The 14,375-nt window shown below is 41.6% G+C and overlaps 1 protein-coding gene across 17 annotated transcripts in view; it reads left to right on the top strand.

Annotated features, from left to right (window-relative positions):
* Window positions 1-14,375, top strand: part of LOC117964035 (sarcolemmal membrane-associated protein-like) — a 100,172-nt gene that overhangs the window by 16,655 nt on the left and 69,142 nt on the right. For all 17 annotated transcript variants that reach the window (XM_059000478.1, XM_059000479.1, XM_059000477.1 and 14 more), the window contains one exon: window positions 5,825-5,972. In XM_059000478.1, coding sequence (XP_058856461.1) covers window positions 5,825-5,972 — 148 coding nt within the window. The remainder of the gene's footprint in view (window positions 1-5,824; window positions 5,973-14,375) is intronic.

Here is a 14,375-nt window from a genome sequence, read left to right as displayed (position 1 = left end):
TGCAGGGTCTGTAGCTCCTGCTGTGCATCTGGACAGCCCATATCTCTGTGTGTTCAAGCACATTTCATTAGGCAAATTCAAAATCATGTTAAAAAGAGTGTTTACTTTGAAAGAAAGGTTATACTATTCAAGTAATTGTTGATTATTGAATCATTAAATATTTAATCAGTTACCAAGTTTCTTTAAACGCAGCAAGTGAAACCCCTTTCTCATGCTCAACAAAAGTGGCAATCTTGCATGGAAGCAAACCAGGACTAGTCTGTTAATCTGAGTTTCTAACTGTAGCGTGTCTTCAGTTTTTAATGATCTAGCGATTTTGTAACTGGTGATAATGTGTTTGCTTACGTAATGCTGGCAAACTGTTTGTGCAGCTTAAATGCTTCTAAAATTAGAATTTCTTTGACATTGTTAGATAGCCACTTTGCAGTAAAATGTCAGAATCTGTACGTCTGCATCAGTTTGTTTTCCAGCAATGCTGTAAATCTGAATATTCACATGAAACAATGAAAGCAGATTTTGTATTTCTTTACCAGTCTGTATGTTTAAGGTCCCCAGTAAGAAAGTCCCTTTTTGTGGCTAGCTGTCACACTCTACAAGCAAACAAGATAACTGCCTTGATTCTTTTCCAAAACTTTTATTGTACACGCCTATAAACTCTTTTTAACCTTTCAGGTACTGTGTGCTTATTGCACCGTTATGAGGACCCTCTGTATTTGTTTTACTGTTGCTACAGGATTGGGCTAGTGTGTGTTTCAGTACCAATCCCTGTGGCTGGTTTCACAGACCCTGATTAGCACTAATCTTGAACTTGTCAATGTTAATTTAGGTAAAGTAATCCAAGATTAGAGCTCATCCGGGTCTGTTAAACTAGCCGCTAATGTTTTCCTCTTTATTCATTGTGCTGGTGCCGAGCAAGACAGATCAAGGTAGATAATAGCCAGGCTGCTATTCAGTCAAATAATTAAACTGATGAAGACATTTGCAGAAATATTGGATTTATTGACCTGGTTCCTAGTAGTCGTTACCTCCTCTAATCAATGAAGCACCCAGTTAGTAACTGGTGAAGTGTTCAGGAGCTGCTTCTCTCTTCTAGTGGCCTGCCATGGATCTGTAGTGTCTTTAGAGCAGTAAGAGTGAGCAGCATCTATTAATTGGACTCTCTTCTTTCCTTTAGGTTTTTAGGGAGTACACTGCTGTACACTCGATTTGTTACTAATAGACACTTTTGCACCTTGGCACAAACTTAATAAAAAAAGTGTTTTAGTAATTGCAATAAGAACCATGCAACAATTATACAAGCTGCCTTCTGTTTGTTTTTTATATTTATATGGAGATGGCTTTTATACTTTCAGGTTTTGGCTGCATTTAAAACCAAACTACTTCACATAGATTAGTTGCGTTTTTCCCCAGATTAAAAGTAATTGCTGTGCAGTGTATTTCTGGTTTGTCAGTTTGATTCCCTTTCTTGTTCTGAGGAATGTTCTTTGTGCAGAGATGCCTGCCTGTGAGATCAGTTTAAGTAACTATGGAAACAAGACTGCCCAAACCCTCAGAATAGACATTCCCAGTAAACCTGAAGCTCCCTCTATGGGCGTAAACAAGTAGAGACTCCTGCATCTCCCTGTTTGGGTGACTTTCACTAACAATGGACCAGATAGCAGATCTGAGACTTTTACAAAGAGCTGGTGTAGGAGCTCAATGTACCAGTGATTAACAGGGAGCTGACTCTCAAGAGATGAACCCTGAGACCACACTTCACTGAAGGATTAAAGCGCTCCTCTTATTAACCCTCCAGAATAATTGTGAAGACGCTGCAGACTCGCCATGTCAGAGCAGAGCCATCCAGGCTGCCCATGGTGTGCCCCTTGACTGCTATGGAAAGGTGTGTAAGTTTCTGTCCCGCCCTTTTCTTTACGAGCGGTGTTTAATTGATTCAACGTTTTTGTTGAATTCAAACCTCTGTTAAACTATTCACCGTAAAGGGCCACATGTTGTAACTTAGTGGGAAGATTTGATTTTGCTAGTATGTCTGAGAGGTACATATGCTGTTCAGTGATGCAGCTGTAAAACCGAAGCCCTGCGAGGATTTTAGCACAGTGTGAACAGGATGCGAGTGGTGCAATAAACAAGGGAAGGTCCAGACAAAAGTTCTCTCCCAAAATGTCCACCCCTCTACCAGCAACGGTATCGGGGGGGGGGGGGGGGGGCGACACGGCAGATTTTACAGTCCTGAAAAATAAACAAATAACACTCCTAAACCACAATCCTCCGTGCATGAAACTGTGTTCCTTTTCTCCGGGATCGTGGTGAGTGCTGGTGCTGTGCTGTGAGGGATGTGCTCCGAGTATAGTGCTGGCTCCGTGGCTGCAGCTCCCGAGTCTTGCTCCTTCTCTGTCACAAACACAAAACAATAACAAAACACAGGTTCCGGCTGGATTACGTCATCAGCGCAAGGCCTCGTATTAATGTAGCTGCATCCCCTTTGTACCCCAAAAATCCTCCCCTCAATCAACCCGTCGACATGGTTTCTCCAATAGAGGGCTGCCCCGCAGCTGATTGCAATAGAGTCCTTCCAGGTACGTGCAACTACGTGCTCCCCCTAATGTGGTCACCTTCTGATTTCCGCCTACCGTCAAGGCAGTCCATCTAGGAGGAAGCATACCATCAACCTTACACAGCACCCTTTCTCAGGAGGGAGATTTACAGTTTGAATTCTACCTCTCTCTGTCACACACTGCAATGAGAGATTGCTGTGCCAGTACTGATTAAACAGGGAGAGAGCAGTTTGAACTCTACCTTCACCACTTCACATTGAAAAGACTTGATTTTGACACCTTGGGTCTCGGCTTCTTCTGTAATACATTGAAGTCTCAAGCATGATGAACGCAGATCTTTGTGTCTACTGTACTATGTTTTGACACTGTGCACACCATGGCTGTTGCTTCAGTCAAAGAATGACCCCTAACTACATTAATTTAAGAGGGCTGGGATATACTGTATTCTGCTGTTTCTATCCTATGAGTAGACCCCAGTGATTTTATTACAAGTCTGCAGACAGGAGAGAAATCCATGATTGTTGGTTGAAGACAATTGCTGCAATATGGTGTTCTTTGACGGATGCTTGATTAGTTTGAACTACTCTCAGGATATTAGACTGCCATTGTCTGACTTAAGTCTGTATGGAAAGTGTTCAGTTGAATTTATTTTATATTATTTATTTATTTATTTATTTATTTTTCTTAGACGCCCTTATCCAGGGCAACTTACAATTGTTTCAAGATATATTATTTTTACATAAAATTACCCATTTATACAGTTGGGTTTTTACTGGAGCAATCTAGGTAAAGTTCCTTGCTCAAGGGTACAGCAGCAGTGTCCCCCACCTGGGATTGAACCCACGACCCTCCGGTCAAGTGTCCAGAGCCCTAACCACTACTCCACAATAATGTATTGTTACAGATTCATGACCAATTTTTGTTCTAATAAAACAGTAATTGTACACAGTCATAAATTCAGAGCGCTTAACTATATGAACTAATTTACAAACGTGCATTATGAAGGCATAAGACAGCACATTTTGTAATACTCAACATTTCACCCCTAGCTTGCAGGCAGAAGATTCCTACTGATGTAGGATCCGACTGTATTCCACAATTCTTTTGCTCTTTTGAGAAGTTTTTATAATATGTAACCTGAGTTGCTTCATTTGCCTGGTGTTCTTGTAGTGCAATCCCTAATCTTGCTAGTCCATACATGAAGTAGCAGTGTGGTACCTTTTGGGGAGCTGCAAATTTCTGGAAGTGGTGCAGCTGCTTTACTGTAATTTCACCCTCACTGCCTTGCCTTTAAGTTAACTGCATAGCCATGTGAAAAAACAACAAAAAACAGTACAATGATTTGTAAATTTAGACCAGGCCAAAGCAAAACCGTTGAACCAACATGCACTCAACATAGCTGTCAGACAGCAACTGCATTGAGGAATGGTAGAGCATTTGATGGGACACAACTGTACTGCAAATTCAGCATTTGTACCATGCACCCATAGCTCTCAGTTGATTTAGAATAGACAGACATACTGTCTACCAATTCAGCACAGTGTTTAGTATGTGCGCGCACAGTAAAACCTTGACATCTTGGGAGAAATGTTCTCTTTGTCTTATTTATTGTATGCACTATATGACTATATAATGTATAATATATGACTCTATATAATGTAAGAACCCTGATTAGCACTAATCTTGCTCTAACCTACTTAAGCTAACATTAGGTAGTTCAAGATTGATGCCAGTTGGGGTCAATGAAACCAGCACAGGGTTCCCACGCGTCCTGGAAAACCTGGAAAATTAAAGACTAGTCTTCCAGGCCTGGAAAACACATGGAAAATGAGAAAAAATAAAATGTCCTGGAAAACTGAGTGTCCTGGAAAAATCATATAAGGTTACAGATGCTGTAGCAACTCAAACTAATAAGCAGTTGCATCAATTCAAAACGTGTTTGGGCATACTGTAGCTTGTATTAGCGAGCGGCGGCAGCATCAGAGTCCAGGTTGAAAGCATCAGTAACTGCACCGCTTGACCGCGCTCTTGGTTCAACTCGTTGAGGACAGAAACTGCGATGTGGTGAGAAGTAAGACAAAGTGTGTCACTAACATTATGCATTGAGACTGGTTGGTTATGTTTAATTGCAATTACTTTGTTGTATGTTATAATCTAGCTGGAATCAAATTTAGTAACGATAGCAAGCTACCGAGCTAGTCAACTCGTCGTTGGAGTGAGAGATGGTGTGTGAGTGTGATCCTGATGCTGTGATAATCTTTTCTCGGAAACGTAGGCTACTGGTAGCTAGCTAATCTTGTTGTTGGGAAACAATATGCAACATGAAAGAGTAGCTGTTGTGCAGTGCTTCCTCATTGACGGAGTCATGCTCACTTCAGGTTTTGCATTGAGAATGAGAGCGGACTTGCAGTTGTGTGTGTGTGTGCACGCACACACACACACGTATTCCATATCTGTCCTAAAGTAATGTTGGTTGTTTCATTTCAGTTGAAGTTATGACATTGGATGTGCTTTTCATGTTTCTACTATTCTCCACTCCTTGTTCTGGAGAGGTGCAGTGTGTGCAAGATTTTGTCTCGGTGACAAAGGTCATCTTGCTGATTTAATTGATCAGGTGTGTTAATGTTGGGCTGTATAGAGAGTCTGCACACACTGCAGCTCTTCAAGACATGAAGTGAAGAATACTAACCTAATGAAAAGTCTGGGTGGAAGATGTTAAAGTAGTCTGATAAAGAAACCAGATGATTTAATATTGAAGTTTAAAAACATGAAGAACACAATCCTATTAGTAAATCTTTAGATATTAAAGTAGTAAAGAAAAGGGACGGTCAATATTGCTGTTTGAAAATGGGGTCATGGATAGGTTTAGAGATTGATTAGCACCAACGTGGTGCTGGTGTGTGTAGGGACAGTCCGTAGCCTGGAGCTGTTCCCTTAGTTGCCCTGTAGGCAAGTACCAGGGTCTTGAATCTGATGTACCCTGCCACCGGAGGCCAGTGGAGAGTCCAGAGGAGAGGTGTGTCATGACAGTGTTTTTACACATGAGGTACCAACTGAGGCTGTGTGGCAGCCAATCATTGATTGTAATTGCGTGTTTCGCCACTCAGTGAGTAATGTCTCCCTATTATTTATCGTAAAATGTCCTGGAAAATTATTTATTGGAAAGAGTTGGAACCCTGCAGCAGCTGTAGCTTTAGCATTGAATACACAAACAAAGTTGCATTCTGTGCAGAATGAAATGACAAGAATGCTTCCCTTTCTGTTTTCAGTTCTATCTCCAGGACACGAAGAGCAGCAATGGCACCTTCATCAACAGCCAGCGCCTGAGCCGTGGCTCGGAGGAAAGCCCTCCATGTGAGATTCTGTCTGGTGACATCATCCAGTTCGGAGTGGATGTGACGGAGAACACTCGCAAAGGTAAAAGGGAGGGAGAGCGCAGGGATGTCTTCTGCTCCGCTTAAAAACAAACGCTTTAAATGGGGAAATGAAAATAACATTGAAACATAGGCATGGTATTCACAAACACTTGAAAATGTACTGTTGTAATTAGATTTTCACATTTTTTCATCACTTGTAATATTTGAGTGCATTAAACAACTGTAATTGAATCCAGCATGTTGTAAAAATCATTGTAACATTTCAAATACACATGTAAAGTATTAAGATGACCTGTAAAAACTAAAGCAAGTCTATTTTTTCCTTCAATTTATCTAACAGTTTAAACAGTAAACAACCACATACAAAGAACATTTAAATGTTTAATCTACAAACAGATGTACAGCCTTTCAAACAAGTCTGCTGTATGTGTACATGATGCTTTTGTGAGGTTAGGATTGTACAGTATTTTCCTGGTAGGATTCATATTGCTACAGTTTGTGCATTAATTTAAAACAAAGGCTGTATATACAAAGTGGTAGCTTGAATATTGCTTCACGTTTTCTTTTCCAGCTGTTCCTAACATGTTTTACTTTGGGAATATGGGTGCACTGTTTGTTTTTTCTCCCTAAGGGATGTGGCATATGTAATGGCATCTTTCTCGACCTCGATCGCTGCTGCCTGTGTTGGCATGGAGACAGCAGGCCTCTGCACAGCGAGTATCTGGCTGGTGTTTAGTGTGCTAGTGCCAATAGCGGCTGGTGCACACCAGCGTCTGACTTAAAATAATCATTTTCTCTTTTGATTTTTGCTTTTCTATTAAACCAAGATATTCCCCCTGGTTTAGATCAAATGAATCCTGGTTAAGTCTAATGGTGTATTTCACACTGAGCCAGTTTTAGATCAAGGTTTAATTACAATGTAAGAGCACTTATCCCTGTTATAAGCTTAGTCAGTGGGCCTGAACAGCAATCGAACATACTGTTTTAAAAATGATAATCAAATGGTTCTCCAGCTAGAGGGTTTATGGTGTAATTTCTTTGGCAGAAGAGTTTTGAAACCTGGAACATGGCTTTTTGCCAGCTATGCAGTGTCTTAATATTTTAGCACGTGGAAATTTTAAATGAATACTTAAAAATCAGAAATCCAGCTGGTACAGTTCAGTCCTTGAAGCCTGCTGGTTCAGACTCAGGATCCGCAGATCTCACTGGAGCTGAAAGGAACCTGGGCGGGGTTTGTGGTGCTCTGAACGCACATCTGCTTCAAGGGATGCAAAGTTTAATAAGACGGCTCATAGTGAAACCTGGATTGAGTGAATCTGTTATGCAATAGGAGTCTTATTTCCATCGCTGTGTTAATGTGTTGCTTGTTTCTACTGTAACAGGACAGTCTTGAGTGATGCACTTTTAGCGTTCCGTGTTTTAGGTTTTTATCTTTAAAACAAATTTCTGGGAATTTTTCGGGGTTTTTTATATATATTTAAATAGGATTAAAATCAGTAAAAAATAGTTAATTTGAAAATCTCTTTATACACCCTTTCCACGTGGAATATGATGTGTAGCAGTTCTGATTTCTCATTCGGTTTGTCCCTGGCATGTCTGATGAAGCCACATTTTCCCATGTTAACTGGTACTTTGCGAACATTTGTGCAATCGCTGTGCTGACAGAAATAGTATCTACAGAAGGTATGAACAGGACATCAGCACAAAACAAGCCAGGTTTATTCGCCTTGAAATCATAAAAATTAAATAAAATTGACAGGACTGGGTGGTGCAAACCATTGGCTGGATATTTCCATCAATGCGTTCCATAAGTTTACAACTAAAGCATCACCATTTTCTGTCAAATATTTACGATTTAAGATTGTCGGCGTTGGGCAGTGTTTAACTGATGAACAGACAGTACTGTCGCATGAAGTCACCACTACACCTCTGCAATAAACAGTGGCCGTCCAGCAAAGCACAGCGCTCTGACAAACTCATAACAGTCATTCTGCGCTGTTTTTATTAAAGCACGTGTAAAAGCTGCATAAATGAATTGCTTGTCTCTCAGTTCACTGTCTTGTTTTAGTTTAATGTGTTTAGTATGTTCCTTTATTGTCAGTGTGAACATCTACCACACTGCAGCAGTATTTGCAGCGCTATGCGTCCTCATCTGACCCACTTCTGCTATTTTTGCTTTTTGTATACTTCGAAACATTCACTTTCTTTTGAATATTCATAAACTGATTTTACATTTTCTCCCCATTCCTCATCCACTAAAAATATATTTTTGTGCAAGTATTTCAATTTTAGTTTTTGCTCAAGCTAGTAGTTACTACGCCCAGCAGTTGCCACAATAATCAGACTTTGAATTGTAAACATGTTACAGATTAGGACCCCTGTGGGTGAGATGAGGTTAGAAACTATACCCACTAATGCAGACGAGCCCACCAATTTAGAATGTCCAATTATTTTTAGGCTCAGCTCACCGCTACCAGCCCTGCGCTGACTCGAGAGGGGCAAAGGCGTACACATGCTGTCTTCCTAAGCATGTGCTGTTAGCCGCCAGCTTCTTTACACACTGCAGACTCACCATGCAGCCACCCAGAGCTACAGCGTCGGAGGACAACGCAGCTCTGGGCAGCTTACAGGCAAGCCCGCAGGCGCCCGGCCAGTCTACAGGGGTCGCTGGTGCGCTGTGAGCCGAGGACACCCTGGCCGACCTAGGATTGCTGTACTTGAACCCTTCTATCTCAGACTGTGTCGAGTCTGGTTGAGTTGGTGTTGGTGTTAGGATTGCTGAAAACTTCAGTGGTTTTCAAACTTTTTAGGCCCCGTACCCCTTTCCAAAAAATCTGAGAGGCTTATAATATGCCTATGAAAACAGAAATAAATTGTATTTTTTTAATTACTAGGTTTAAGTACTTATTGATGTTTTTTTTAAAATGCTTACCTACCAATGTGATGGACGTGCCGGCTTTTTACAGATTTCAGTAAAACTACACCCTGATTAGTAAACAATGCGACCCATACACAAAGGGTATGTTATTCTACATTTTAAAATGCAATCAAAAATGACTTCGCAAAATGCTTCCATGTTCGTGCAGTCGTCTCTGCATGTTATTCAGCTACCAGACAGCTTGTTGATGGGCACTCGCTATATCGTATGAACACACTCAATAGGTATGGAGTTAAGGGAATCCAATTCCAGACACTTCCCAATCCCAGGAGTTAGGGATTTTTAAAAAACATTTTTAATCCTGCAATTCCATTTTTGTAATAATAATAATACTGTGCTTTTGCTTTTATTAGCCTAATAATTAGCAGCGTACATGCGTAGTCTAATGCAGTCACTCGACAAAGGAGTTCTTCATCAAATTAGTCATAGTGAAAAAACACACAAAGCATTGCAAGTAAAGATAACAGTCGTGTCGCTCCAGTGCAGTGATTTCACTGTCTAAAGTAGGGCGGCACAGCTGCCTGCTCAACTCAGTAATACTGTTGTTTAAAAACATTAACTTTAGATTAAACTACAAACACTGAACATTTAAACTCCAGACAGTCAACTTACCTAGTAAAAACCACACATTTTTAAAAGAAGCAACATCGTACAATGATTTTTTTTCTTTTTAGCCTACAGACTGCAGAACCACCGTCCTGCTGTTTAAATATGTAATTTAGCCATGTGCGCTCAATGCTCACTCGCTGTCAGCAGCAGGTTGGGTGTTTATAGTTAACCTCGTCCAACAGAAAGGAAACGTACACCCGTACAGCTGTGGTTTTATTTGAAAGGAGATTCAACATCGTTAATTCGACTGCTAAGTCGCAAAGTACTAACTACAATGTGGTTAAAAAACAAAAACAAAAAAACAAAAAAAAACTGTTGTCGGCAATTACAGGATTTCTCGCATACCCCTTGAGGAGCACTCGAGTACGCCCAGGGGTACGTGTACCCCAGTTTGAAAACCACTGCTATACTTGAACCCTTCTATCTCAGACTGTGTCGAGGTCTGGTTGAGTTGGTGTTAGGATTGCTGTGCTTGAACCCTTCTATCTCAGACTGTGTCGAGTCTGGTTGAGTTGGTGTTAGGATTGCTGTGCTTGAACCCTTCTATCTCAGACTGTGTCGAGTCTGGTTGAGTTGGTGTTAGGGTTGCTGTGCTTGAACCCTTCTATCTCGGACTGTGTCGAGTCTGGTTGAGTTGGTGTTGCTGTGTTTGAACCCTTCTATCTCAGACTGTGTAGAGTCTGGTTGAGTTGGTGTTGCTGTGCTTGAACCCTTCTATCTCAGACTGTATCGAGTCTGGTTGAGTTGGTGTTGGTGTTAGGGTTGCTGTGCTTGAACCCTTCTATCTCAGACTGTGTTGAGTCTGGTTGAGTTGGTGTTGGTGTTAGGGTTGCTGTGCTTGAACCCTTCTATCTCAGACTGTGTCGAGTCTGGTTGAGTTGGTGTTGGTGTTAGGGTTGCTGTGCTTGAACCCTTCTATCTCAGACTGTGTCGAGTCTGGTTGAGTTGGTGTTGCTGTGCTTGAACCCTTCTATCTCAGACTGTGTCGAGTCTGGTTGAGTTGGTGTTGCTGTGCTTGAACCCTTTTATCTCAGACTGTGTCGAGTCTGGTTGAGTTGGTGTTAGGGTTGCTGTGCTTGAACCCTTCTATCTCAGACTGTGTCGAGTCTGGTTGAGTTGGTGTTGGTGTTAGGGTTGCTGTGCTTGAACCCTTCTATCTCAGACTGTGTCGAGTCTGGTTGAGTTGGTGTTGGTGTTAGGGTTGCTGTGCTTGAACCCTTCTATCTCAGACTGTGTCGAGTCTGGTTGAGTTGGTGTTGCTGTGCTTGAACCCTTCTATCTCTAGACTGTATCGAGTCTGGTTGAGTTGGTGTTAGGATTGCTGTGCTTGAACCCTTCTATCTCAGACTGTGTCGAGTCTGGTTGAGTTGGTGTTGGTGTTAGGGTTGCTGTGCTTGAAACCTTCTATCTCAGACTGTGTCGAGTCTAGTTGAGTTGGTGTTAGGGTTGCTGTGCTTGAACCCTTCTATCTCAGACTGTGTCGAGTCTGGTTGAGTTGGTGTTGGTGTTAGGGTTGCTGTGCTTGAACCCTTCTATCTCAGACTGTGTCGAGTCTGGTTGAGTTGGTGTTAGGATTGCTGTGCTTGAACCCTTTTATCTCAGACTGTGTCGAGTCTGGTTGAGTTGGTGTTAGGGTTGCTGTGCTTGAACCCTTCTATCTCAGACTGTGTCGAGTCTGGTTGAGTTGGTGTTAGGGTTGCTGTGCTTGAACCCTTCTATCTCAGACTGTGTCGAGTCTGGTTGAGTTGGTGTTAGGGTTGCTGTGCTTGAACCCTTCTATCTCAGACTGTGTCGAGTCTAGTTGAGTTGGTGTTAGGGTTGCTGTGCTTGAACCCTTCTATCTCAGACTGTGTTGAGTCTGGTTGAGTTGGTGTTGGTGTTAGGGTTGCTGTGCTTGAACCCTTCTATCTCAGACTGTGTCGAGTCTGGTTGAGTTGGTGTTGGTGTTAGGGTTGCTGTGCTTGAACCCTTCTATCTCAGACTGTGTCGAGTCTGGTTGAGTTGGTGTTGGTGTTAGGGTTGCTGTGCTTGAACCCTTCTATCTCAGACTGTGTCGAGTCTGGTTGAGTTGGTGTTGGTGTTAGGGTTGCTGTGCTTGAACCCTTCTATCTCAGACTGTGTCGAGTCTGGTTGAGTTGGTGTTGGTGTTAGGATTGCTGTGCTTGAACCCTTCTATCTCAGACTGTGTCGAGTCTGGTTGAGTTGGTGTTAGGGTTGCTGTGCTTGAACCCTTCTATCTCAGACTGTGTTGAGTCTGGTTGAGTTGGTGTTGGTGTTAGGGTTGCTGTGCTTGAACCCTTCTATCTCAGACTGTGTCGAGTCTGGTTGAGTTGGTGTTGGTGTTAGGGTTGCTGTGCTTGAACCCTTCTATCTCAGACTGTGTCGAGTCTGGTTGAGTTGGTGTTGGTGTTAGGGTTGCTGTGCTTGAACCCTTCTATCTCAGACTGTGTCGAGTCTGGTTGAGTTGGTGTTGGTGTTAGGGTTGCTGTGCTTGAACCCTTCTATCTCAGACTGTGTCGAGTCTGGTTGAGTTGGTGTTGGTGTTAGGATTGCTGTGCTTGAACCCTTCTATCTCAGACTGTGTCGAGTCTGGTTGAGTTGGTGTTAGGGTTGCTGTACTTGAACCCTTCTATCTCAGACTGTTGAGTTGGTGTTGGAGAGAAAGTTCAGGTAGCAGTTTTAGGTTTGGCGCATTTCACAGATTGATCTTCATAAAATATATTGAAAAGTTTTCTTTTTTTTTGTAATACCTGTATTCCATCCTTTTTCTTGCTTTTATAATTTTATATACATCTCATTTCATTACTTTGCCGTCCCCAATGAAAATAATACAAAATTAATACCATACAATAACTATCTGTATAATTGAGAAACTTGTATTCATGATTTATATATTTTATCTGATTGTTCCTGTTCTATATTTGAAAAAAGAGAAATACGATTTTGATTAGTACTTGCTGATTTATTTTTTCTGCCCTCTCCCCATCCCCCTGAAAACTTTTCAGCATATCCTTTTTTTCCTTATCTGTAATAAACACAATTTGATTGTAATTATTGATTTCATTTTTTTGTCTCCATGTCCATTTAAAAATGTTTGTAATTATTTGATCTGATTTTTTTTTTCCCCGTTATATTTGGTTAAAAAAAAACCATGCACACACAAAATAAGACTGATTTATACTATATTGATTCAATTTTTCTCCTTTCCCCATATCCCAAAAACGATTTGATTTATAATTTGTTGGTTTTGATTTTTCTTAGGATTTAAAAAAAAAAAAAAAATTATTACGTATATAAAAATATATTGTATTGCAATCTGCATGTATCTGTCAGTTCTCCCCATATATATGTTATGAAAAAAAGCTTGATTCATTTAATTTCTCTTTCCTCTCCCCCCCAAAAACATGACTAATATATATATATTGATCATTTATTTCTGATTGTAAAAAACAACTTTATAATTCTTTTTTCACTGAATCATCCCCTTTCCTCTCAACATATAATTGTATACGATCTAATTTTATTATTTGCATTTTTTATTGCATTTATTTGTACTGGGCAGGGGAGGTTATTTTGAGGAGAAAGTGACAAGAAAGCATCTTGGTGCACAATCTGTTGCTAACCTGCTAATGGAGTCTGTGCCAGATAATGCTGACAGTGAATGTGAGCTGAGTGACACGTCCTCCAGTGAGGAGATCAACAGATCAACAGTGGTCATGAAGACGAGCCTGTGAAAACTGAGCCTGTCCCTGCCTGGAACAAGTACAGCAGGTGTGCCTGAACAGAGGGGGGTAGATTTCAGCCCTTCTACCACTGGAAACCCCCCCTAACATCCTCCAGCCTCGGATACCCCTTTTTCTGGCACACCTGGTAGCACTGTCAACCCAACTGGGTTCACCCCCAATTAACTTTTTCCAGTTTATCATTGATTATTTTTTTTGAACATTTGGTAATTCAAACCAGTTTGTATGCTCAGCAATATCTGGCACAGCATGGTAACAACCTGGGGCCACGTTCTATTGTGCTTATCTCTTCTAGTGGGACTAGGGGATAAACCTAGAATGGATTTATATTGGTCCACCAACCCTATCCATGCTGTCTCAATTTTCCCTTCCACAATGAGCCGGGGCAGATTCCAGTTATTGTTACGTTTTTTACATTCTAATGACAATGCTTTGGCTCTCCCGAGGGATCATCATCAGTTTGACAGGCTGTTCAAATTCCGGCCACTTCTAGACCATCTGCACCATACACTTGATAAAAATATATCTTTGGATGAGTCCCTCCTGCTGTTCAAGGGGAAGCTTCTCTTTAAACAGTATATATTCCCATGAAGCGTGCCTGTTATGGGATTAAACGTAGTTTCGCAGGGTATACTCATGGGTTCAGTGTGTACACAGGGAAGGACTCTCAGATTGAGCCACCTGGCTTCCCCCCCATGCTTGTGTGGGATCTTGTTTTTCCCCTCCTAAATGTTGGTTAGCATGTAGGTAACATCTACACAGGGGTCCCTCTGTTCAGGGCCTTGTACACATCCGATACAATGGCTTGTGGTACAATAGGACACCAGAGGAAGAGATTTCCACCTCAGGTGTGGCAAGACCAGCGCTGTGAGGAACTGCTGGCAGTTAAATACATAGACAGAAAATGTGTACCTCCTTACCACCATACACGATGAGACAACTGTAGCAATTCCTGTGCGAGGTCAGGACGCACACACACAAAAAAGCCCAAGTGTGTCCTGGACCACAATAAATACATGGGAGGCGTGGATAGGTCAGACCAGATGCTGGAGCCATTCAATGCTGCAAGAAGACCATGTCATGGTATAGAAGCTTCCCATGTACATGGTCCAGATTTCTTTGCACAACGCCTTTGTAGTGTACCTAAGTACGG

Source organism: Acipenser ruthenus, chromosome 25 (assembly GCF_902713425.1).
Source record: "Acipenser ruthenus chromosome 25, fAciRut3.2 maternal haplotype, whole genome shotgun sequence".
In the NCBI taxonomy this organism is placed as follows: Eukaryota; Metazoa; Chordata; class Actinopteri; order Acipenseriformes; family Acipenseridae; genus Acipenser; species Acipenser ruthenus.
The sequence above is the reverse complement of the archived record's forward strand: the minus strand, read 5'-3'. Positions and strand labels throughout refer to the sequence as shown.